The sequence below is a fragment of the Plecotus auritus genome (genome assembly GCF_963455305.1).
Source record: "Plecotus auritus genome assembly, chromosome: 3".
Classification (NCBI taxonomy): Eukaryota; Metazoa; Chordata; class Mammalia; order Chiroptera; family Vespertilionidae; genus Plecotus; species Plecotus auritus.
In genome coordinates this window covers 42684248-42707999 of record NC_137772.1, presented here as the reverse complement: position 1 = coordinate 42707999, position 23752 = coordinate 42684248, and the positions used below count along the sequence as shown (strand labels likewise).

Here is a 23752-nt window from a genome sequence, read left to right as displayed (position 1 = left end):
ATAGGTCCATGCTCAACTACTGAGCCACACTGGTCAGGTTTCACATTGTTTCTTGCTCAAATATTCTTCTTTTTAAAGTGGTAATAGATACTATAAATTAACATAATATTATTCACATTAAAAAAACAAAAATACAAAAAACCTGGCACTCAAAAATGATCCAACTAGTAACTGAAACTTATTTGGTATTTCTGTCACCCTCTCACTGTTGCTTTTATTTTTCTAGATGATTAGGGAAATAGATCTGTTATTATTTATACAAATGTTGGAATCATTGCTGTGAAAATATGTTTCATCAATGTTTAATGTTATCAAAGCAGTCAACCCATTCTATATCTGCTTAGGTGCCTAAATATTCATTGATCAGAAGCATTGTAGACATAAGATATGTAATAATTCCCAAAATGGTGACAAAACAGCTGGATAATTTTAAAAGTGAAAAAAAAAAGAATGTTTGCAGAATTGTACATGAGTAAGTAAAAGGTCTTTTTTTCTTTGCCTTTTTAAAACTTCAGAGCGCTTTATAAACTATTACAGCAGTTCTCAAACCTTAGGGTCTTGGGGTCCCTCTAACACAAATAATTGACAACTGGAAGAGCTTTGGAGAGCTGCCTAAGAATGACTGAGCATGCGCAGAACACACCGGGCGTCCCGTCCAGGCAGACGACAGAGGTCAGGAGGAATCCGTAGCCTTTGCGGACCCACCCCGCGGGCAGGAAGGCAGAGATGAGCACTAGTGGGCGGCTCCCAGGAGTTACACCTTCGCCCCTCCCACGCCATCCCATTCCTTTTCCAAAGGGCGTCCACAGCCATCGAAAAAACCTGGAGAGGTGGACCCTATCTCTGCGGACGCACTTCCCTTCGCAAGCAGGAAGGGAGCGGGGAGGACAGAGCGGAGTGCCCCACAGGCCACGCATGCGCTGTACACAGGAGGCCCCTGAAGTGGAATCCAGTTGCCGGATTCGCCGCCCCCGCCGGGAGTGCGCCTGCGCGGTCGCCAGTCTCTCCACCTCGGCTTCCCCTCCCCCTACTCCCCCCGCGGGGGCTCCGGGTCCGGCGGGACCATGTTCAGCAGCACCGGCTCCAGTGGGCTTTGTGAGTACCGGCCGCCGCCATCCTGGCTGTCCCCTACACGCCCCCCTGCGCACCTCCTTGAGGAGGCTGGAGGCAGCGGGGGCCCTCGGGGTTGCTGGAGGTTTGGGGGCCGATTCTCCATCCCGGCGCCTACACTTTGATGGTTTCTTGCCCCGTGGGAGGCATCGCCCTCACTTCAGCTTGGAAAGGCGAGTGGTGACTTTGTCCCGCCGCCGGCCCGGCCTCCCACCTATGCGCCCCAGGTGCGATGCTCAGGTGCTCCAGGACTGCTGTAGGTCGGCCGGGGTGCCGGTGGTCTCCGGGCCCGGCCCCGCGCCCTCAGCGGTGCGTATGTCAGGCTTGAAGAAGAGGCTGCCCAGGTGGAGGCGATGCTGGAAGCCTGCTCCCTTCCTTGTCACCTTTGCTCCATTCATTGAGGCTCAAGTGGGACCAACTGGCTCTCCCCCAGATGTAAATTCCAACCTCTGGTTCAGGAACTGACTTGTCAGTTTTACTTAGATTTCTCTCTTTCTCACTCTCACTAAGAGATTAATAATTCCCAAAATGGTGACAAATAAAACAGCTGAATAATTTAAAAAGTGAAAAAAGAATGCTTGCAGAATTGAACATGAATAAGTAAAAGGTCTTTTTTTTTTCTTTGCCTTTTTAAAACTTCAGAGCGCTTTATGAACTATTACAGTAGTTCTCAAACCTTTGGGTCTCACTAACTGATTAAAGTACTTTAAAGTGGAAGAAAGTTAGGAAGTCGTGTGGTAGGAAAACGTGGACCTTGTGGCTTGATGTTGCTCTGATATTTTACCTGAGTGTCAGCGGTGGTCAGCAGATAGAGGGCTGAGCAGTACAGATAGCCTTTTAAACCATTTCTCACTGAAATAGTTTAATGAATTGACTTTCGGTAAGGCGGCCTGGATGTTAACTAAACAGCACTGAGATTAGGCACTGATTCAGCAACACTGAACTGTTTGAGCAGGTGTAATTTTGCAATTGCTTGTCACCGTTAGTACTTCATAATTTTATACATGTAAAGTTAATCTTGCCAGAGTACAGAGCAGTTGACATTTCCAAATATTAAGGGTCTGTTGTTAATGTTAGGAATCTTTTTTTGAGAATACTTGTCTTAGTGCGAGAGTGAATTAGAATCAGAGCCACAGGCATAATTTTAAATATTTCTCACTTCTCAAATTCTCAGGTTTTGAAGTGGGCTTAATTATGATTTCCCTTGTTTCATAATTAATTTGATTTATGGAATCTTTTAAGCATTGGCCTCAGAGTACATTACAACGAAGTACTTGCTAATTAATTTTCTCCAAACTACCCTTTGGATAAAGAACATTATGATTGTTGATGAAACTGAGAGTCAAGAGGATGATAGGATTTTCCTGGGGTCCCATGGTGAGCCATACACTGGTGAATACAAAATTAATGGTAGAATTCTTCAATTTTAGTTCTTTCAGTATTTTGAGCTATCCTTCCTGGCTGACCAAAATACAAATAAAAAAATTAAAGAGGCAAGTGAAATCCATTATTGGTTACTATACTGTATTAATCATTATATTGGCCAAGTATACACCAATGTGATACATGGTAACTCTGGGGGAAAGTAATAGTTGATTACCTGTGACACAGGATGGATGAGGATTGAATTCTAGGAACCAAACTGCTGACCAGGGAGAGACCTTGGCCGAGGGCTCCTTAGTTGTCTTACCGTGTTTCTAAAATAAGTTTATTCACGGCGTAGGAGTTGATGGGATGGCCATTCCTCAGAAGACCATGTCTTAAGTGCTTATTTAACAAACATTCTGGGTATCCCCTTGGGTCAAAAACTACTAGATGCTGGGAATGCAACGTTGAACAAGTCTTGGTCCCAGTGTTTACAGAGCTTAAAGTGGAATTTAGGCACAGTTTTTCCAGGAGTGGTCTTTTGGCATGTCTGGGTGCAAGCAGTTACCCTGCTTTAAAATTTTTCTTTGCAAGGTTACCCACTGAGGGGGAAGTGATATCCTTTAGGTAAGAAGTGTGGCTCTTTGGTAAGTCAGAGTTCTGAATAATCTGCCTACCCTTGCCCCCATGGGTAGTGAATAACATTCCCTTTTTGAGAGAAAAATCCCTGCCATTTCCTACTACCTGCATATTTCCCACGTTGTGTGACTAATAGGCAATGGTATTTTAGTGTTACAGTTGCTCCCCCAGTTCATTTATTCATTCAATAAGTGTCTGTTGAGTACCCATACAAGCCACCCTGTTTGTGTACAGAGGATTAAGTGGTAAGCAGGATAAAGGAGACCAACATCAAATAGGTTAATAAATAATCAATGTGATTTCACATAGTGATAAGTGCCATGAAAAAATAAGAAGGTAATGGCAGGGACAGGTTATGGTGGACTTCTACTTTAGCATTTGTGGTCAGGGAAGATAACTGGGAAGGTGCCATTTGAGCCGAGACCCCAATGGTGAGAAGGAGCTAGCTATATTAGTTTGTTGAAAAACATGCGTTTTTGCAGAAAGGGAATTGCAAGCACAAACACTCTGAAACAGGCATAGCAGGGCATTTCCAAGGTACTACAGAAAGCAGGGGCCACAAGGACAATAAACCCAGGGAAGGGCTTTTTGATTTGCTCTCTTTTGTTATAAATAAAACAACTTCTTCATTATCTTTCATCACAATGACTCTGATCGGCAGACTCTTGATCCCCTGTCTCCAGTTTACAGCTCACTTCTGGCATCTTTCATATCTAGTCTGGAACCTATAGTTAATTTTCATCAAGACTCAGAGACTTGGTGCTGCTGTCCTGCTATGCTCACCTAGCAAAACCCCAACCTCGTATTAATCTATGGTGACTCTGAGCTGAGTCATTGGCATGATTGCTCAGTTAATTGGGATTTGTTCATCTCCCTATGCTCTTCCTTTTTCATCCCTATCCTCAAGACTATTCCCGGTCTCTACCCACCTCACTCTTAACCCGTTCAAAAAATAAGGACTATTACCTGGGCCTAGCCCAGGGGTGGGCAAACTTTTTGACTCGAGGGCCACAATGGGTTCTTAAACTGGACCGGAGGGCCGGAACAAAAGCATGGATGGAGTGTTTGTGTGAACTAATATAAATTCAAAGTAAAGGAGCGGAGGGGAGAGCAAGAGAACCAGAGAACCGGATAGAACAGCCGGATCCGGCCTGAGGGCCGTAGTTTGCCCAAGGCTGGCCTAGCCTCTCCCTAACTTGTTCATATATCCACACTTTAACAAATGTTAAAGAAGACTTCCCACTTAGGTGATAACTTGTGCTGATTTTTGAGGGATGAGTAAGAGTTTGTCAGATATACAAACTTTGTTTCCTTCCCCCAATCTAAAAGAATGAAGCGCCTGGCTGGCGTGGCTCAGTGGTTGAGCCTTGGCCTATGAACCAAGAGGTCATGGTTCGATTCCTGGTCAGGGCATATGCCCAGGTTGCGAGCTTGATCCCCGGTGTGGGGTGTGCAGGAGGCAACCGATCAATGATTCTCTCTCATCATTGATGTTTCTATCTCTCTCTTCCTTCCTTTCTGAAATCAATAAAAATATATATTAAACAAATAAATAAAATAAAAGAACAAAGCATCCTTTTCCTAACTGAGGCTCACCCTAACCTATTCTTAACTCATTCTTTGTTGCGTTTTCTAGTACCAATGCTTTATTCTCTTGTGAGAGAATGAACCTGACACCTGATTAGAGCTGATGTTTTCTCCTGTGGGTGCTTTAGTGGCACCTTCAGAAACTCCTAGAGAGTATTTCTGATCCCTTACTATGAAAAGGAGATAATATTTTCTGTATTATTGAATTGTTGTGAAGATTAAAAGAGTTGATATGTGTAAAGCTCCTAATCAGAGTTAATTTTTTTGTTTATTTATTGATCCTTAGAGAGGGAGGGACGGAGGGACGGAGGGACGGAGGGAGAGAGAGAGAGAGAGACAGACAGACAGAGAGAATCATCAATGTGAGAGCAGAACATTGATCGCCTGCCTCCTGCACGCCCCCCCACCAGGGATCTAGCCTACAACCTGGGCATGTGACCTGACCGGGAATCGAACCAGCAACATCTAGGTGCACAAGATGACGCCCAACTAACTGAGCCACAATGGCCAGGATCAGAATTAAATTATTTTTAATTGGATTTTTCTCCTGAGTCTTAAAAATGCTGAAGCATAACACTTCCATTGACCCTATCCTGAATCTTCCCACCGTTGACCACTTTATTTCTTCTCCTTCCATCCAAGCTTCTTGAAAGATGATCTTTACTTTTTTTACTTTTTAACTTTCCTTCACGCTTTAGCCTCTGCAATCAATGAGCTATTCTTTGATGGTCACCCACTGTGGCATGGCTCTGTTCTTGGCTCACTTTTCAAGTTATTGGTTTAACAGCTATTTAATGAGCACTCCTGTGAGCCATCTATTCTTCTAGTAAATAAAAGACAGAGGGTACATTCAGGTAGCTGTAATCTTAGGTAATAGAAGTTATAAAACATAGACTCACTTTAAAAATTAAAAGTATCCAGTTCAGTATTTTAATCAACACTGGTCTTCACTAAAAGGTAAGACTTTTTCCCAGAAGACTTCTGGTTGGCAACCACCTGCTGTGAGAGAAAGGTGTGTGATTGGCTTCTGCTTAGATCTCTATTCCTTAGATTTCCTGGTTCTGACCTTACTGGCTTCTAGATTGGGTGGAGTGAGAGGAGGAAGCCATAGTGAGGAACTAGGATGATTCACATGTGGCTCTCTGAGCTTGGCACATGATTAAAGGTGACTCTGTTTTGTGGGCTCTTTAGAAATTCTTGAGAGACTCCTATCCCGGCTTCTCCCCTGACCTGGAGGAATGCTTTTTTTTTTTAATCATTAATTTTTTTCAATTATTGTTGACATACAATATTATATTAGTTTCAAGTATATACCCCAGTGATTAGACATTATAAAATTTAGTACGTGGTCATTCTGAAAAATCTCATACCCATCTGACACCATACATAGTCAATATGTCATTGACTATATTCCCTATGCTGTACTTTAGACCCCCATGACTACACTATGACTATTAAATTGTATTTCTTTTTTTTCCTTTGTGTATACATTTAGTTTTATTGTAACAAAGCAACTTGTACATTTTTAACGTTTAAAATGAGCATCATCTTTCCTTTCCAGTGAAACAAAAAGAAAATTTAAAAATAAACAGGAACAAAATTACAATAGAGAAATGTCAATTCCGAATAAGATCCTACAGGTTCTGCTGATTCTCCCATCGAGTGGCAGGGCTCAAGTCATCATTAGGAGAGAATTTTATTTTAAAAGTGTCATCTTAGACTGCAAGGATGTCCGTTAAACATCACAATTAAACATGCCAAAGGAGAAGCCATGTTGTCAAAATGCCCACTTAACCCACCCAAACATCTCAAACCCACCCTTTGCTGACCTTCTATACCCCCCCTTTTTTAAGTTTTTTTTTCTTTTTTAAACAAGAGAAAGTAGACAGATACATGTTGGTAAATGCTAACTGTCCATATTCACATAGAGACAGTGTAATCTCTGAGCCCAATATACAGAGAAAGGAGGAAAAAAGCTAGAATTCTATGCACTACTACACAGAGCTAAGGGAGCAGAAGGTTTTTCTTTTTCCCCACAGAGCACGGTGGTGTTGATTCCATTAATTTTTTCTTGAGCTAGGAAGGGATAAAAATGAATTTGGAACAGAAAGGGGCAAAGATTCTTTTCCCACTGTATTCTGCTCAAGGTACACTCCCCCCCCCCCCTCCAAAATAAGGTGAGAAACCACCTGCTGTGAGAGAAAGGTATGTGATTGGCTTTACACTATTCTCCCAAATAGTGTAAGGGAGAAAAAAGATACCTCAAAAACAGTGCGACTGAGCACAAGAGGAAGGAAAAAAAGTAAAAGAAAAAAAAAAAAAAGACTGCAACTTGCTCCCAGGGACTGGAGAAAATTAAAAAAGGTTGGAATCTATCAGTGTTCATTAGTCATCTTCTCCTTCATCTTCCTCTCCTTTCCCCCTTCATCATCATCATCATCTTCTTCACCTTCATCCTCATCCCCTTCTTCATCAATATCTTCCAACCCTTCCTCTTCATCATCATCATCATCTTCTTCTCCTTCCCCTTCTTCATCATCCATGTCAGGAACCAAGTAGTACTATAATGGATTTGGCCAAATGTCATCTTTGATGACTTCTAACTCATCTGCACCTGCATCAGAATGGTCAGTAAACCAGGTAAAGAAGCTTTCTGGTTCCTCATGCTGTCTCTTCCTCCTATTCTGTGTTTGACTTGAACATTTCATCAAGTCCTTTCCAGATTTCCATTTGATTTCAGTGGACTTTGAAGATGGATCGCCACTCTCATTCATATGAAACTCTTTGGAGAGAACTTTATTTTTGAAGTAAGGATTTTCATCAAAATAAAAAATCTATTCTGTAACCTGATTTAATATCTTCAAATTCTGTTACTTCAACTCTTGTCAAATAATGCAGTGCCTCTTCATCCTCTTCCCCAAGCAGTGCAGACACTTGTGGATGGTTGACAAACGTTACCCAAAAATTTGGGATTTTGGCGATCAATTCTGACCTCTTTTGAAAAAAATGGTTGGCGGAGTTTGTTATATTTCTGTTCTACTTTCAAAATCTCTTCACTGGCTTTTCCATTAAGTTTGTCTATTTCATTTTGTACTTCATCAGTATGTTTAATTGCTTCTTGCTGTCCTTTTTCTCCCTTTGGCACGTCCTGTGGTGTCGGCTTCTTCTCCATCTTGGGGGCTGAAGGTAGTTTTGGTTTCTTCATTTGAGATGGGAGCGAGGACTGGTGTTTGGGGGCCATGCTGTGAGGAAAGTCTGAGGATCTGGTGATTTGAGCACTCTAAATTGTACTTCTAAATCCCTTCACTTTTTTCATCCTCCCCCCAACTCCCTCCCATGTGGCAATTGTTCAAAATGTTCTCTGTATCTATGGGTCTGTTTGTGTTCTGCTTGTTTGTTTATTTTGATTTTTACTAGTAGATTCAATTGTTAATTGATATGTATTTATTGCCCTTTTATTGTTCATATGTTTTATCTTTTTTTTCCTTCTTCTTTTTTTTTTTTAAATATATTTCTTTATTGATTTCAGAGAGAGAGAGGGATAGAGAGATAGAAACATCAATGATGAGAGAGAATCATTGATCGGCTGCCTCCTGCACGCCCCCTATTGGGGATCGAGCCCACAACCCGGGCATGTGCCCTTGTCCGGAATCGAACCTGGGACCCTTCAGTCCTCAGGCCGACGCTCTATCCACTGAGCCAAACCGGCCAGGGCTCCTTCTTCTTCTTAAAGAAGACCCTTAACATTTGTGTAATACTGATTGGTGGTGATGAACTCCTTTAGCTTTTTCTTGTCTTGGAAGCCCTTTATCTGACCTTCAATTCTAAATGATAGCTTTACTGGATAGAGTAATCTTGGTTGTATGTCCTTGCTTTTCATCACTTTGAATATTTCTTGCCACTCCCTTCTGGCCTGGAAAGTTTCTGTTGAAAAATTAGTTGACAGTTTTATAGGTGCTTCCTTGTAGATAACTAACTGCTTTTCTCTTGCTGTTTTAAACATTCTCTCTTTGACTTTTAACATTTTGCATTTTAATTATGATTTGTCTTGGTGCGGGTCTCTTTGGGTTCATCTTGTTTGAGACTCTGTGCTTCCTGGACTTGTGTGTCTATTTCTTTCACCAACATCAATTTTCTGTCATTTTTTTTTTTTTCAAATAGGTTTTCAATTTCTTGCTCTCTCTCTTTTACTTCTGGCATCCCCATGATGTGAATGTTGATATGCTTGCAGTTGTCCCAGAGGCTCCTTACACTATCTTCATATTTTGGGACTCTTTTTTTCTTCTTGCTCTTCTGGTTAGATTTTTTTTTTTGCTTCCTTATATTGCAAATTATTGATTTGATTTTCGGCATTCTCTGCTCTACTGTTGATTCCCTGTAACTTATACTTTATTTCAGTTAGTGTATCCTTTATTTTTGACTAGTCCTTTTTTATGTTGTTGATGTTCTCAATAAGTTCCTTGAAGTTCTCAGTAAGTTCCTTGAACATCCATATAACCATTGTTTTGAACTCTATGTCTGGTAGTTTTCTTGCTTCCATTTCATTTAGTGCTTTTTCTGGAGATTTCTGTTTTTTATTTGTGACATGTGTGTTTTTTTTTGTCTCCACATTTTGGCGGCTTCCCTATGTTTGTTTCTGTGTATTAAGTAGATCAGCTGTGTGACCTGGACTTGGTAGAGTGGCCTTGTTTAGTAGGTGTCCTGTAGGGCCCAGTGGCTCTCTCTCCCCAGTCTCCTGAGCTGGTCACTCCAGATGAGCCCCTATGTGAGCTATGTGCACTGCCCTCTTGTAGTTGAGCCTTGGTTGATGTTGGCATCATTGGGAGGGATTGACCCCCAGGCCAATTAGTTGTGAGGATTGGCTGCGACTACAGCTGAAGAGCTGCTGTGCAGGAGTCAACCCTATGGAGCAGGACTTGCTTCAGTGGGACTTTGGTGCTCACTGAATTCGCTCTTTGAGTGTGTTACTCATGGAGGTAGTAGCTTTATAATCCATCGTGGTCAAAGCTGACCACTGGGTGTACAGGCTCTGGAGCCTCCTGGGAGGTGCAAAGTCACCTACTGCCTGTGCCCTGCCTAGGACTACCCAGCATGAGCTACAGAGCCATCTGCAGATGGCTGCTACTTGTATTGGTCTTAGAGGTGCCCAGGAGAGGCCAAGCTATGAACCACATTGGGTTGCCGCTAGTGCCTGGCTGGGGCCACTTATCAAGAGGTATGGGGCATACTGAGGTCAGCTGCTGCTTGTTTGAGATATTTTAGAAAAGTCCAAAGCATGAGGCAAGAGTGGAAAAGCCACTAGAAATGGCTTGGATGAGCCTGCAAGTAGGGAGGGGCAGGGCTTCAGGAATCACCAGGGTGGGGTGAAAAGTATGAGCTAGGTTGATGGAGATTCAGATATGATGCTCCACTTGCCAGCTCTGTGGCAGGGAGGGCTCAGCAAAGGAACTCTGCCAGCACTTCTGTCTGGGAGAAAGCTGCCCCTCCAGCTCTCTCCCTCATGCCAGACAAATTAATACCTCCCCAAATGTCCCAGGTTCCTTTCAAGCTGCTGCCCCAATGCTGGAGCTTAGTGGGAGTGAGTCTGAGTAAGTCCATGTGCAGGCTCTTTAATAGGAACTGCCTAGGACTCCTGCAGGCTTTGTGTCACTCAGCCACAATCCCTTCAGTCAGAAGTTGTGGGGCTTTTTCTTTGGGGCACTGGAATCCTGGGCTGGAGGGCCTGTTGTGGGGCAGGGACCCCTTGTTCCTCAGGGAAACCTCCACAGCCAAGATATCCCTTCAACTTTTAAACCACAACACATAGGTGTGGGACCAGCAGTTCTGTAATTCTGCCCCGAATCTCCACCACTCCTACCAGTCTTGATGTGCTTCTTCTTTAATTCCCTAGTTGTAGGACTTCTGTTCAGCTAGATTTCAGATGGTTCTGAATGATGGTTCTGTATTTTAGTTGTAATTTTGATGTGGCCGTGGGAGGTAGTGAGTACCATATTTACCTACATTGTTGTCTTGCCTGGAGGGGTGCGTCTTTATGCTTGTAGGCTTTATTTGGTGATTCTTCCTTAGCTCCTAGGAACTTAGGTCCACCTACAATTTCCTCCTTCTGGAGTAATTTTGGCTTGTTTGGGGGCACTGTTGGACTGAACCAAAGGTGACCCTTGTGTTGGCTCTTGTATGTAGCCTACCTCTGTTCTGCTGGAATTGCTGAATTTTGCCTTGGTTGTGCATTTTAATGTCATTGATCAACATGGCTTTTCCTTCTGCTCTCTATAGAGTTCTCAGGGTGGAAATCCACTGTGTTCTCACCTCAAGGGTCACATATTTACTCACTGAATAGGCCCATGAGCATCTCACTCAGCTTGCTGTGAAGGCATGGTCATACTCTCAGCACTTGCATAGTTCACTCCACAAATTTTAGTGTCCTCTCTTCACTGTAGAGAACTCTCATTGTTTCATTCACTCTTTTTATGTTTATAATCTGACTGAGAGAAGTTTGAGTCATGTGACTTCTTTTGATTAATTTTTTTTGTAAATTCTGAATTTTGGTGTGGAACCTCTATTTGATATACAACAGTCCATGGTACCTTAGTGGAAATTATAATTTTATTATCTTGTTTTAGGTACATTTCTGTTTTGGGGGCCAAGAATCATTTGGCTGGCCTCTTTAGGGAGAAAAAGGAGAGATATGTAATACTATATGTAATACTTTAAACGATAAAGAATTGAAAAAAAAGTGACTTTAGAATTTATCTATTTATGCTCTAATTTCATTCTTTGTTGCATTAAAGGATTAACAGTAGGCCTGAGTTGCCCAAGCCCTGAATAGTTGCCTTTAATGCTTGATTCTTGGAGGCTAGCTATTTCCCACATTTCTGAAGATTTTTATTGTTATTTGTTTGTTTGTTAATCCTCACCCAAGGATACTTTTTCCATTATTTTTAGAGAGAGTGGAAGGGAGGGAGGGAGAGAGAGAAACATCAATATGAGAGAGACACATCGTTTGGTTGCCTTCTGCATGCTCTGCAACCAGGGAAGAGGATTGAACCTACAACCTAGGTATGTGCCCTTTGAAACTCTCAAGGGAAATACTTTTTATTCAAGAAATAAACCCACACATGTGTCATCAATTAATTAATGACAAAGAAGCCAAGAATACACAATGGGGTAAGGATAGTCTCTTTAATAAATGGTGCTGAAAAAACTGGACCTCCACATGCAAAAGAATGAAAGTGGTCCACTATTTTACACTATCTATACTAATAAAAGGATAATATGCTAATTAGACCAGATGTCTTCTGGATGTCCTTCCAGACAAAGTCATGGTGGCAGGGCTGAAGCAGAGGCAGTTAGGGGTGATCAGGCCAGTCCAGGAGGGCAGTTAGGGGGCGATCAGGCCGGCTGGGGAGGGCAGTTAGGGGGTGATCAGGCAGGCAGGGGAGGGCAGTTAGGGGGTGATCAGGCTGGCAGGGGAGAGCAATTACGGGGCAATCAGGCTGGCAGGGGAGCAGTTAGGGGGCCATCAGGCCGGCAGGCAGAGGCGTTAGGGGTGATCAGGCAGGCAGAGGGGTTATCAAGCCAGCAGGCAGAGGTGATTAGGAGCTATCAGGCAGGCAGGCAGGCGAGCAGTTAGGAGCCAGTGGTCTGCCCCTGCCCCTCGCCCCTGGGCACAAATTTCATGCACCAGGCCTCTAGTACACAAATATTTACTTAAAGTGGATTAAAGACTTGAACATAAAACTTAAAACTATAAAACTCCTAGAAGAAAACATAGGTGTTGGCGACAATTTTTAAATCTGACACCAAATGCAAAATCAACAAAAGCAAAAATATTTCAAACTAAAAACTTCTGCATAGCAAAGGAAACCATTAGCAAAATGAAAAGGCAACCTACTGAATGGAGAAAATATTCACAAATCATAATCTGATAAGGGTTTTATATCCAACATATATAAAGAACTCATACCACTTAATAACAAAAAAACACACAATCTGATTAAAAAATGGATAGAAGATCTGAATAGACATTTTACCAAAAAAGACATACCGTTGGCCAACAGGTACATGAAAAGATGCTCAACATCACTAATCATCAGGGAAATGCAAATCAAAATCACAATGAAATATCACCTCATACCTGTTAGAACGGCTGTTATCAAAAAGACAAGAAATAAGTGTTGGAGAGGATGTGGAGGAAACAGAACCTTTGCACTGTTGGTGGGAATGTCAATTGATGTAGCCACTGTGGAAAACAATATGAAGATTCCTCAAAAAAATAAAAAATAGAATTATGTGGTTCAGCAATTCCACTTCTAAGAATTTATCTGAAGAAAACAAAACCATGAGCTCAGAAAGATATATGCACCCCCGTGTTCATTGCAACATTACTTACAACTAGAGGCCTGGTGCACGAAATTCTGCACAGGTAGGGTCCCTAGGCCTGGCTGGCAATCAGGGCTGATCGGGGCCTTCCATCTGCTGGCCAGGGCCTTCATTCCGCACCACCCTCTGGTGGTCAGTGCATGTCATAGCGAGCGATTGAACTCCTGGTCTCTTGGTAGAACTCCCAAAGGGACAATTTGCATATTAGGCTTTTATATATAGAGATAACCAAGATATGGAAACAACCTAAGTGTCAATTATACCTTAAAAATATTAAAAATAAAAAGAATTTTAGCTGAGAAGTAAAGACAGGAATTAACTAGGGAAGAACAAGTTTAAGGGGGGATACTTTTATTTATTTATTTTTAATTTTTTTTAAAATTTATTGCATCTTTATTGTTGAAAGTATTGCATATATCCCCCTTTCCCCTCTCCCCCACCTTCCTTCTGAGATTCTGCAGTCTGTTCCATGCTTCTGTGTCTCTGGATCTATTTTATTCATCAGTTTATTTTGTTTATTAGATTCCACATATGAGTGAGAGCATGTGATATTTGTCTTTCTCTGACTGGCTTATTTCACTTAGTGTAATACTCTCCAGGTCCTTCTATGCTATCTCAAAGGGTAATAGATCCTTCTTTTTTACTGCTGCATAGTATTCCATGGTGTAAATGTACCATAGTTGTTGTTTTTTAATTTCAGAGAGGTAGGGAGAGAGAGATAGAAACATCAATGATAACAGAGAATCATTGATTAGCTGCCTCCTGCATGCCCCCTACTGGGGATGGCATGTGCACAACCTGGGCATGTGCCCTTAATTGGAATCAAACCAGGGACCCTTCAGTCCATAGGCTGACGCTCTAGCCACTGAGCCAAACCGGCTAGGGTCTACCACAGCTTTTTTTACCCACTCATCTACTGATAGCCATTTGGGCTGTTAAGGGAGAACACTTTTAAAAACAATGATTCTTTTTAGTCTCAAAGTAAAATTAATCATATTATAGAAAGTTTGGAAGATAAAGAAAAACCACTAATATTTCAGTTAATTTTCTTCATCTTCCCCCCCACCACCACACATTTATGTTTTTGTTTTAAATGAACAGATTTTGTTATTATAAACAGATGTTCATAAAAGAAAATTCTGAAATATGAAAAAGTAGTTGAAAGAAATAAAAATAGCATTTATTGACATCTTAATGTTTATCTTCATACTATTTCCAGTGCAAAAATAAATAATTAAAAGTACATTTATTACACTTAAATGCTGTTTTGTAACTTGTAGGTCACGGAACAGACTTTTTTTTAAAAATATATTTTATTGATGTTTTACAGAGAGGAAAAGAGAGGGATAGAGAGTTAGAAACATCGATGAGAGAGAAACATCGATTCAGCTGCCTCTTGCACACGCCCCACTGGGGATGTGCCCGCCACCAAGGTACATGCCCATGATCGGAATCGAACCTGGGACACTTCAGTCCACAGGCCAACGCTCTATCCACTAAGCCAAAACCGTTAGGGCAGTGGTTGGCAAACTCATTAGTCAACAGAGCCAAATATCAACAGTACAATGATTGAAATTTCTTTTGAGAGCCAAATTTTTTAAACTTAAACTTCTTCTAACACCACTTCTTCAAAATAGACTCGCCCAGGCCGTGGTATTTTATGGAAGAGCCACACTCAAGGGGCCAAAGAGCTGTGGTTTGCCAACCATTGGGTTAGGGCACAGAACAGACTTTTAAAATGAGGAAGCTGAGGCATTTAAGATCACATAACTGTTGAGGAACAGTACTAGAATTTGAACCGAGACAGTCTGGCTCCCTATTCTGTGTTCTGAACTAATAATGCACACTACTGATTCTCAGACTTAAAATGATAAGTTTATTTACATTTATTTCTCTTGACCACTGGGATATTCATAGGATAATGATGAATGTAATAGTTCAGTTTAGCAGTGGGGCTTATTTCCCAATCATTGAAAACTGAATTACTGTGTCCTAGCAAGTTGCTTTTTTTTTTTTTTTTTTTAATATATTTTATTGATTTTTTACAGAGAGGAAGAGAGAGGGATAGAAAGTTAGAAACATCGATGAGAGAGAGACATCGATCAGCTGCCTCCTTGCACGCCCCCTACTGGGGATGTGCCCGCAACCCAGGTACATGCCCTTGACCGGAATCGAACCCGGGACCCTGCAGTCCGCAGGCCGACGCTCTATCCACTGAGCCAAACCGGTTTCGGCGCAAGTTGCTTTTCATTCCTCCCCTGTAACTGCTGCAGCTGTTACTCATGTGCTCCACCACTTGCCTTCTGATGGCTTTCAACCACCAGTCTCCCTCTTTTCTTCCTAAATCAGAGCTAGGATACTGTTTTGTTTTTAGGAGGGATATTTTATGTCCTAACTAGTGGCCCAGTGCACAAATTCATGCACATTGAAAGGAAATTAATTAGAAGAAATAATTTAATATTGTTATTCGCCCTTTTTTATAATCGAAGTGTCAACCAAATTCACGATTGACAGTGACAGATCGAAACACACGCGTGTGATTGGCGCCAGTGAGAGCTTTATATATATAGATAAACTTGCTTAATTAGACCTGCTTTCTGATTTAGCTAAACTTTCTCCAGCCCAGTGAAGCACCCCAACTTCTCTTTCAGGTAATTATCAGCAACACAGCAGTAAATATCAACATGAAACAGATTATTATTGTAGATCACACATGGAGAACAAAGAGTAAAATATTTAAGTGCAGCAGTGTTTGACTATATTCTGTGCAGTGAGAAAAACTGAGGTCATTTTCAAGTTCCACCATTTCTTCTTTTCATTAGGGTCAAGTTTCTAAGCTTTCTAAATCTCTGTTTTCCGACTAATGAAAAGAAAATAGGATTCCTGAGTCTCCTATTTACCAACTCCAGGACTTCTGTGAGGATCAAATGAGATGAGGCATGGGAAAATGCTTCACAGACATTTGGTTACAGTGTGAAATGTTTGCACCTGGCTATAAAGCAAGTTGTGTTCCTGGACTGAAGAAACTGCAAGGAGGCTTATCGCTAGGGAGAGAAAGCCAGGTGTTGCTACATGATGTCATTACCCGGACAGTTGGACACTTAGCCTTTTATATATATAGATTAGGATATTTTTGTAGTAGTTAATGTGCTGTAGTTATTTTTGTTTGCATATTCTTCTTTTCCCCTTCTCTTCCTTTATTAGTCAACTTATCTTCCTTCTCCAACTTTTCCCAACTTGTCTCAATATATTTTAGTAATGAAGGTAGAAACTACCTTAAATCAAGCTACTTTAAAAATGCATTTCTATGACAGTATAATAGATACAACCTGAAAAAGAATGTCTTGTAGATAATTTACTCTAGCATTTTTTCAATTGTGCTTTGGTGTAACACTGGTACTGTGATGGTCTCCTTAAGTTTATTTAATTACTTATAAAATATTTTTTATTTATTTCAGAGAGGAAGGGAGAGAGAGAGAGAGAGATAGAAACATCATTGATGAGAGAGAATCATTGATTGGCTGCCTCCTCCATGCCCCCCAGTGGAGAGCAAGCCCGTAACCTGGGCATGTGCCCTGAATGGGAATCGAAATGTGACCTCCTGGTTCATAGGTCGATGCTCAACCACTGAGCCACGCCACTCGGGCAAGTATATTTTTTAATTAAAAATTGTTTTATATTTAAACAAAAATTTGTATTGTACAGTTTATTGTATTTCTCCCCTTCATTAAGGTATACGTCTCAAATAAAAAATTGTATATATTTACAGCAGACTTGTGAAATGATTACTGCAGTCAAACGAATTAACATATCCATCACCTCATATAGTTATTTGTGTTTGGTAAATACATTTAAGATCTACTCTCAGCAAATTTCAAGTATAGAATACAGTATTATTACCTATAGTCACCATGCTGTACATTGCTTAAGTTTTAACCTTCATTTAAATTATGATTATACATGAGAATTGTAATTTAGCCTTCATTTAAATTATGGTAATCTTTTTCTAGACATTTTTCTCAAGACTTTATAAGTTGTGTTGCCATTGTTCTAATTTTTCAGTGCTTATGTCACTTTAGTCCTTTGAATGTAGCATGACAGTGGAAAGAGGTATAGTAGCTACCCTTATCCACAAAGCATACTGTGCTAGGACCTCCTGTGGATGCCTTAAACCTGTGGTTGGCAAACCGCGGCTCGCGAGCCACATGTGGCTCTTTGGCCCCTTGAGTGTGGCTCTTCCACCAAATACCATGGCCTGGGCGAGTCTATTTTGAAGAAGTGGCATTAGAAGTTTAAGTTTAAAAAATATGTCTCGCAAAAGAAATTTCAATCGTTGTACTGTTGATATTTGGCTCTGTTGACTAATGAGTTTGCCGACCACTGCCTTAAACCAAGGGTGGGGAACGTCCAACTCACAGGCCATATAAGGCCTGCAAAATCATTTGGTCTGGCCCTGCAAGGCATTAGGGGTGAGTTAATTAAATGTTTGACCACATATAGCAGGCTGGTTTTTAAGGTGATGATTTTGTATGGCCATGAATGATGTTATAAATATCCAAATGGCCCTTGGCAGAAAAATAGGTTCCCCACCCCTGGCATAATCCAAGGAATCATAGATCATACCAAAGCCCGTTGTCTTGCCACCACCAACATGTGTTATGAATCCAAATACAGAGATGACATCTGGTGGGTCCTACACATTTTGGCTAGTTTTTGCCAAATTTCTGTCTTAGATGCTGTTGCCTTCCCAGGGTGGAGGAGTCAGTGACCATTTGTTTCTACTGAAGTAGCCTGTTGGTTATGAACTTCCTGGTCCAGATAAATTACTGTGTTGTTCGTGATGTTGGCCGGTCTTCAAGCAACCAGGGAAGAAAAAAGACTATTATAACATTAAATGATATATTTGTGCCTCTATTGAATTGTCAACTATAGGTTCTGTTTGTAGATTAGATGAAGAATTTGCATATGTGCAATGTGTGTTTACAATCTGTTCTATAATGATAATTAAGCCTTCCATACTTTGTCCATAGGTTGATTTTATATAGAAAATCAAAACGATAGCTATATTTACATTATTATGTTGGTGTAATTACGGTAGAACCAAGGTGTGTGATTAGCGGCCTAGAAGAAAATAGAGCCCTAGGTCAGAAAACCTGTGCTGTTTTAGGGAGTCTCCCAATTTCTTGTGACATTTCCTTTACTATTTTTTCACACGCAATTACTGCTCTTTCTTGAATTTTGCATTATTTTCTTCTTGGATTCGTCTTTGTTTTGTTCCCTGGCATCCCGCTGGAGTAAACTTTTTTGTGTAGAGGACACTGGTGGTGAACTTTTTGATGCTTTCTTGGCCATTCTTGTACATAGTGAAAGACTGGATTAGCAAATAGCTGGTGTGGGTTTCCTCTTGATTTGTGGGTAGGTCTTTGTCCTCAAGAGGCTCATACCTTAAAAGGCAGGGCTGACTGTAGGTTCTTCTCAAGTTTGCAGAGCATGTGAATAGGCTTGTTTCCAGAGAGGGTGCAGAGTGGGGGAAAGGTGGTGGGCCAAGGACAGTGAAAATCCCCTGCGGTGGCAAAGTGAGATTTTGCTCTTCTTGTGAATTTCACTCCTGAGTAAAGCTGCCCTTCTTCTTTTTTTAAATATGGTTTTAATTGATTTTTTTAGAGAGAAAGGATGGGAGAGAGATATATATATATCAATGTGAGAGAGAAACATTGATCTGTTGCCTCCTGCACGCACTCTGACCAGGGATCAAACCCACAACCTGGGTATGTGCCCTGACTGGGAATTAAACTGGTGACCTTTCAGTGCACGGGACAACTGGCTGGGGCACCCTTCTTACTATCCTCTCCCCCATCCCTCACCCCTCATTCCATGTTATCAAGGTTGTCATCTCCTTTAGAAGTTGAAAGTTGCCCCAAGGTCTTTATTTTTTCTCAGTCCTCCAACCCTCTTCATGTTCTCTATAAGTAGATTGTTCCCTTTCTTTGGAGAGCATTTCTTGGATTTTGTTTTGGGGACCAAGTCTTTTTCAGCTGGGATGGTTGAACGAATGGATCTGTGTGAGAAAGAATTCGAGATTGTGTCAGGGGGTGTGGGTGGGGGTTTGTGGAAGGGCTGACTGGCCCAGCTGTCACAAGTACAGGGGTAGCTCTTATACTATTGGGAATGGTTTGAACAGGATGTGGGCCCAACATTAAGTGCCATTGAAACATATGTAAGGTAATGACTCCCTTTTCTGTTCTTTTTCATCCTGATTATATTAGAGAAAGTCTCAATTTGGTGCTAGTCTAAAATACCTCCTTAAAAGCAGCTAGTTTCCTGTTGTAACAGAATAGGAGGCAGGCCCAGATTTTTCTGTCAACAACAATATCCTATATAATAAAAGGCTAATATACAAATTGACCCAATGGCAGAATGACCGGTTGCTATGACACGCACTGACCACCAGGGGGCAGATGCTCAATGCAGGAGCTGCCCCTGGTGGTCAGTGTGCTCCCACACGGGGAGCGCTGCTCAGCCAGAAGCCAGGCTCACAGCTGGCGAGCGCAGCGGCAGTGGTCGGAGCGCTAAGGATATCTGACTGCCAGCTTGGGGTGCAGGCCGGGCTGAGGAACCCCCTCCCCCCAGTGCATGAATCTTGTGCACCAGGCCTCTAGTTAGAATATAATAAGGTGTGTTTATTTTTATAGTTACCACCTACTGATGACAAAGTGACAATTTCCACTTACTATAGTGATATAAAGTTTCCTTTATAATATGTTAATTTAACTAAATCATAGGTGATTTAAAGAAAAATATTAAAGAATAGGGTAGGTGATACTGGGATATAGCAAAAATTGTGGTGCTATAATGGGAATGATTGAAGTTTGAGAAATAATTTAGATGAATAATTATTTCTAATGAATCTAATGAATAATTTAGATTATTCTGATTGCTCATGTCCCTCCCTAGATCTTGGTATTTATTGATTAGTTCCCTGGACTCATTTGGAAGGAGACATTTCTCTGGTGTTTTGAGGGTTCTTTTATTTCAGTATGACTGGAAGGGAGAAGTGGACAGGGGTACAAGGTTGCTGTCTTGAACTATAATTTTATCTAGCTATCTTTTTTGTTTCATTGCTTTTATTTGATTAACCCTTTCCAAATTAATTTTAGTGTTTAGAGTTTAAGTGAGGCTTTTTCTCCCCATCAACTAGGCCAGTGGTCAGCAAACTGTGGCTCGCGAGCCACATGCGGCTCTTTGGCCCCTTGAGTGTGGCTCTTTCACAAAATACCACGGCCTGGGCGAGTCTGTTTTGAAGAAGTGGCATTAGAAGAAGTTTAAGTTTAAAAAATGTGGCTCTCAAAAGAAATTTCAATCGTTGCACTGTTGATATTTGGCTCTGTTGACTAATGAGTTTGCCGACCACTGAACTAGGCAATCTCAGCACCAGTGGTTAGAGATGCTTAGTAGCATCTCTACTCACAAACAGATTAGGTGCTAAAAGGCCATGTGCACATCCAAACCTAAAAGGATTTTAAGCTGTTTTTCTTACGTTTTTCTGTCGAACAGGAGTGGAAGAGGTTCCTTAGTTCATCAAAGCTTTAAAATTAGACTAGGACTTCTACATTAAACATCTGCTGAGCAGATAACTCCTTGCCCTGTCTATTTTCTCAGATATTCTAGTGGATGTTTTTGTAGCTATAGTACCCTTACTTGTCAACTTACTTGGGTTGATTCAAGATTCACTGGGTCATTGAACATATAGGACCATCCCTGGCTTCTCATGAAGCTGTTACCAACAACAATTCATCACTCTTGGCCTTACGACTCATAGCCCTGTCTTAAATTAACATTGTTCTAATAAATATCTCAGTGATGATTCTCTAAGCCAGACTTTGAAAACTGACAGGCCACACAGATGAGTTTTGTTTGATCTATGTGTTGATGGTGAATGTAGAGGGGTGGAAGAAGAGTTACCTTCCAACATTTTTTAAAGTTGGAGTATTTCAAACAGAAATCCAGATTTCTCTTATCTCTTGAGGTGACTATCTGGCAACACCAGGGCTGAATTGTTAGGTGACAAAAAAATCTACTGATCATGCACTTTTGCCATCTACTTTCCCTGTTTCACTGATACCTGCCTAGCCCATTGAGGCCCTTGAATTTATAACAGATTTTGTTGCCAATAATCACTCATTTTACCCTTTTAAAATTACTTTTTTTTTCCTCTTACAGTTTATCACATGGGTCTGGTACTATCAACAAGCTTCTTGATTCATCTTTTTAGAGTTGTTTTTACTGTTGAATAATTTATCCTATATTTACGTGCAACATTGATAATTTTCTTCTTTTGGCTTTTAAAATTATTATTTCATTATAATTGTATCCCTTGTCTAATTAGCACTTTTTAGCAATTACTGTTTTTTATGCTAAATGAAAGACTTAATGTTTGTATAAAATCTTTCTAAGGAGGATAAACTGGAGTCCAGCATAGCGGCAGGACCAAAATAAACATATAGGTGCCCAATGCATTGTTGGTAATTTGCCGAGGTGACACACTTTCGTTGGCACACAAGCCTTTATGTTAGGCTTTGTTTTAGAACTTCCTTTTACAGTTTTCAATTGCTCATCCTCACACCCCCCCCCCCCCTAATTTTTGTATCTACAAAGCAAGTCCTCTTCCTTCATGCCATTTTTTTTTTCCTGGAAATTTCTTAGTCTTTTCTTTTGTTCATTTTCCTGATACATTTTACAAGGATTGGTCTAGTAACAAGTGTTTATTGGCTGCCCTCACGAGGCAAGCACTCTGCTCAGTTGTTTGGTGACTTGTGTGAGGAGCCATCAGTGTGGCAGGTGCCCAGTGTCATTGAAGTCTTCCTGGTGTATTAGGAACAAGAGCGGATTCATGGATGGCTTAGAGCATTTTACTTCTAAACATCGTAGGGAAATGAGTATAAGTAACAAAAACACATTTGGGACCTTTTGATTCCTGGGCAGTTTTATGGAAGTCTTTGTTGAGATGATCACCAGAAGGCACTTCCTCCTCCCTACTTGGTCACTGAGGTTAAGTTTCATTAACTTTTTTTCTAGGAAGCTAGTAGGCCTGAAGAATAAATCATGGTGGGAACAGAAGGTATCCCTTGCAATGCATCGGTCACTATACTTTTGTGAACTTACACACTTATTTTTGGATTAGCCTTTTTCTGATGAAAAACTTTAGGAAAGTTATTTCATGAGACACCAAATCATCCCATTTTTGTGGGAACCCTGAGAAGTTTACCAAATAGTTAAGTAGTCAGAAATAGAAAAACCCATATGGTAGGATATGGTGACTCCTCTCAGTGGTGTGAACCACACTGGGGTTTTTGATGAGTATATGTTTACATGGCTGACTTGTGGGAACAGGCACTGTTGCTGGGTTTGCTGCCTTTTTCTTTGTCCCATCCCCACCCCCTGCTTCTATCTTCAGCTGCAACACTTCTGTAACAGCCAGTGTGGCTAATCTTTGCAAGACCTGTGGTGAGTGTCTTCATTGCATAAAAGATGCATATTTTTATTCAGGTAAAATTCATATGACATAAAATTTACCATTTTATCCATTTTAAAGCATACAACTATTAACTTCTGGTGCATTTACATTGTTGTGCAATCATCACCAACCACTGTAATTCCAGACCATTTTTATCCCCCCCAAAAGAAACCTAGTACTAACTAAGCTGTCACTGGCCATTTCCTCCTTCCTGCCCCTGGATATTTCATGTAAATAGAATCATGCAGTTTGTGTCTTTTTATATCTGCTTTCTTTCACTTCGCATAATGTTTTCAAGGTTCATCCATATTGTAATATATATTAGTACTTCATTTCTTTTATGGCTGAATAATGTTCTATTGTAAGGATATACTACATTTTGTTTATTCATTCATCTATTGATTTGGGTTGTTTCCACTATTTGGCTATTATGATGCTGCAATGAATATTCAGGTTTTTGTGTGAACATCTGTTTTTCAATTCTCTGGTATATAACTACGAATGGATTTGCTGGGTCATGTGGTAATTCTATGTTTAACTTTTTTTGAGGAACCAAAAAGATACATGTGAAATACTAAAAAATAATGGTGAAAATCCCTTTAGAATGGACCATGATATAAGACATCATGTTTCCCTGTTATGTATTAGAAAAACTTTTCTTTAGGGTGAGGCAGAACTGGATTCAAATCTCAGCCCTCCTAATAACTAGCTGTGACCTTGGGCAAGTTAGTTAACCTTTTGTAACCTATTTTTTACCTAGAGCATGCAGATAACTCATTGCTGCCACAGGGTTACTGGAAGTATTCACTGAGATGGTATTACACAGAAAGTGCTTTTTTTAGCACAGTGCCTGGCACAATCAACAAATACTGTAATAATTATTTTAGGATAATACCCAGTCACCAAAGCCTGATTGCTATTCATTGCCACAGAGATGGCTGTGTACTTTGGTCATACCAAAAGGGAGATGACCCAAAAGGAAATGTCTTAAATTTTGGTGTTTTATGTTATCTTTTCCATAGATGTTTTGTATTTTTACTTTTGGATTAATATATTGTCTGTTATCAAAATTTGTAACATCCCTATTTTCTAAGGTAGAAGGACCTGTTGCAGACAAGTGACAATTGTTTTTAACTTTTCATTTGATCAGTGGGTTCT

At 40.7% G+C, this 23752-nt stretch overlaps 1 protein-coding gene and 1 pseudogene across 3 annotated transcripts in view; one reads left to right on the top strand and one right to left on the bottom strand.

Moving 5' to 3' along the window:
• The first annotated feature begins 632 nt into the window (after positions 1–632).
• UBAC2 (UBA domain containing 2) overlaps positions 633–23752 on the top strand; it is a 194209-nt gene continuing 171089 nt past the window's right edge. Inside the window, exon 1 of one of the 2 annotated variants that reach the window (XM_080659300.1) lies at positions 633–1095. In XM_080659300.1, coding sequence (XP_080515426.1) covers positions 1065–1095 — 31 coding nt within the window. In that variant the 5' untranslated portion in view covers positions 633–1064. The remainder of the gene's footprint in view (positions 1096–23752) is intronic. The other variant, XM_080659301.1, reaches the window with a different exon arrangement.
• On the bottom strand, positions 7087–7942 carry LOC308244829 (protein SET-like; annotated as a pseudogene). Its single transcript has one exon. The product of its transcript is annotated as a protein SET-like (transcript).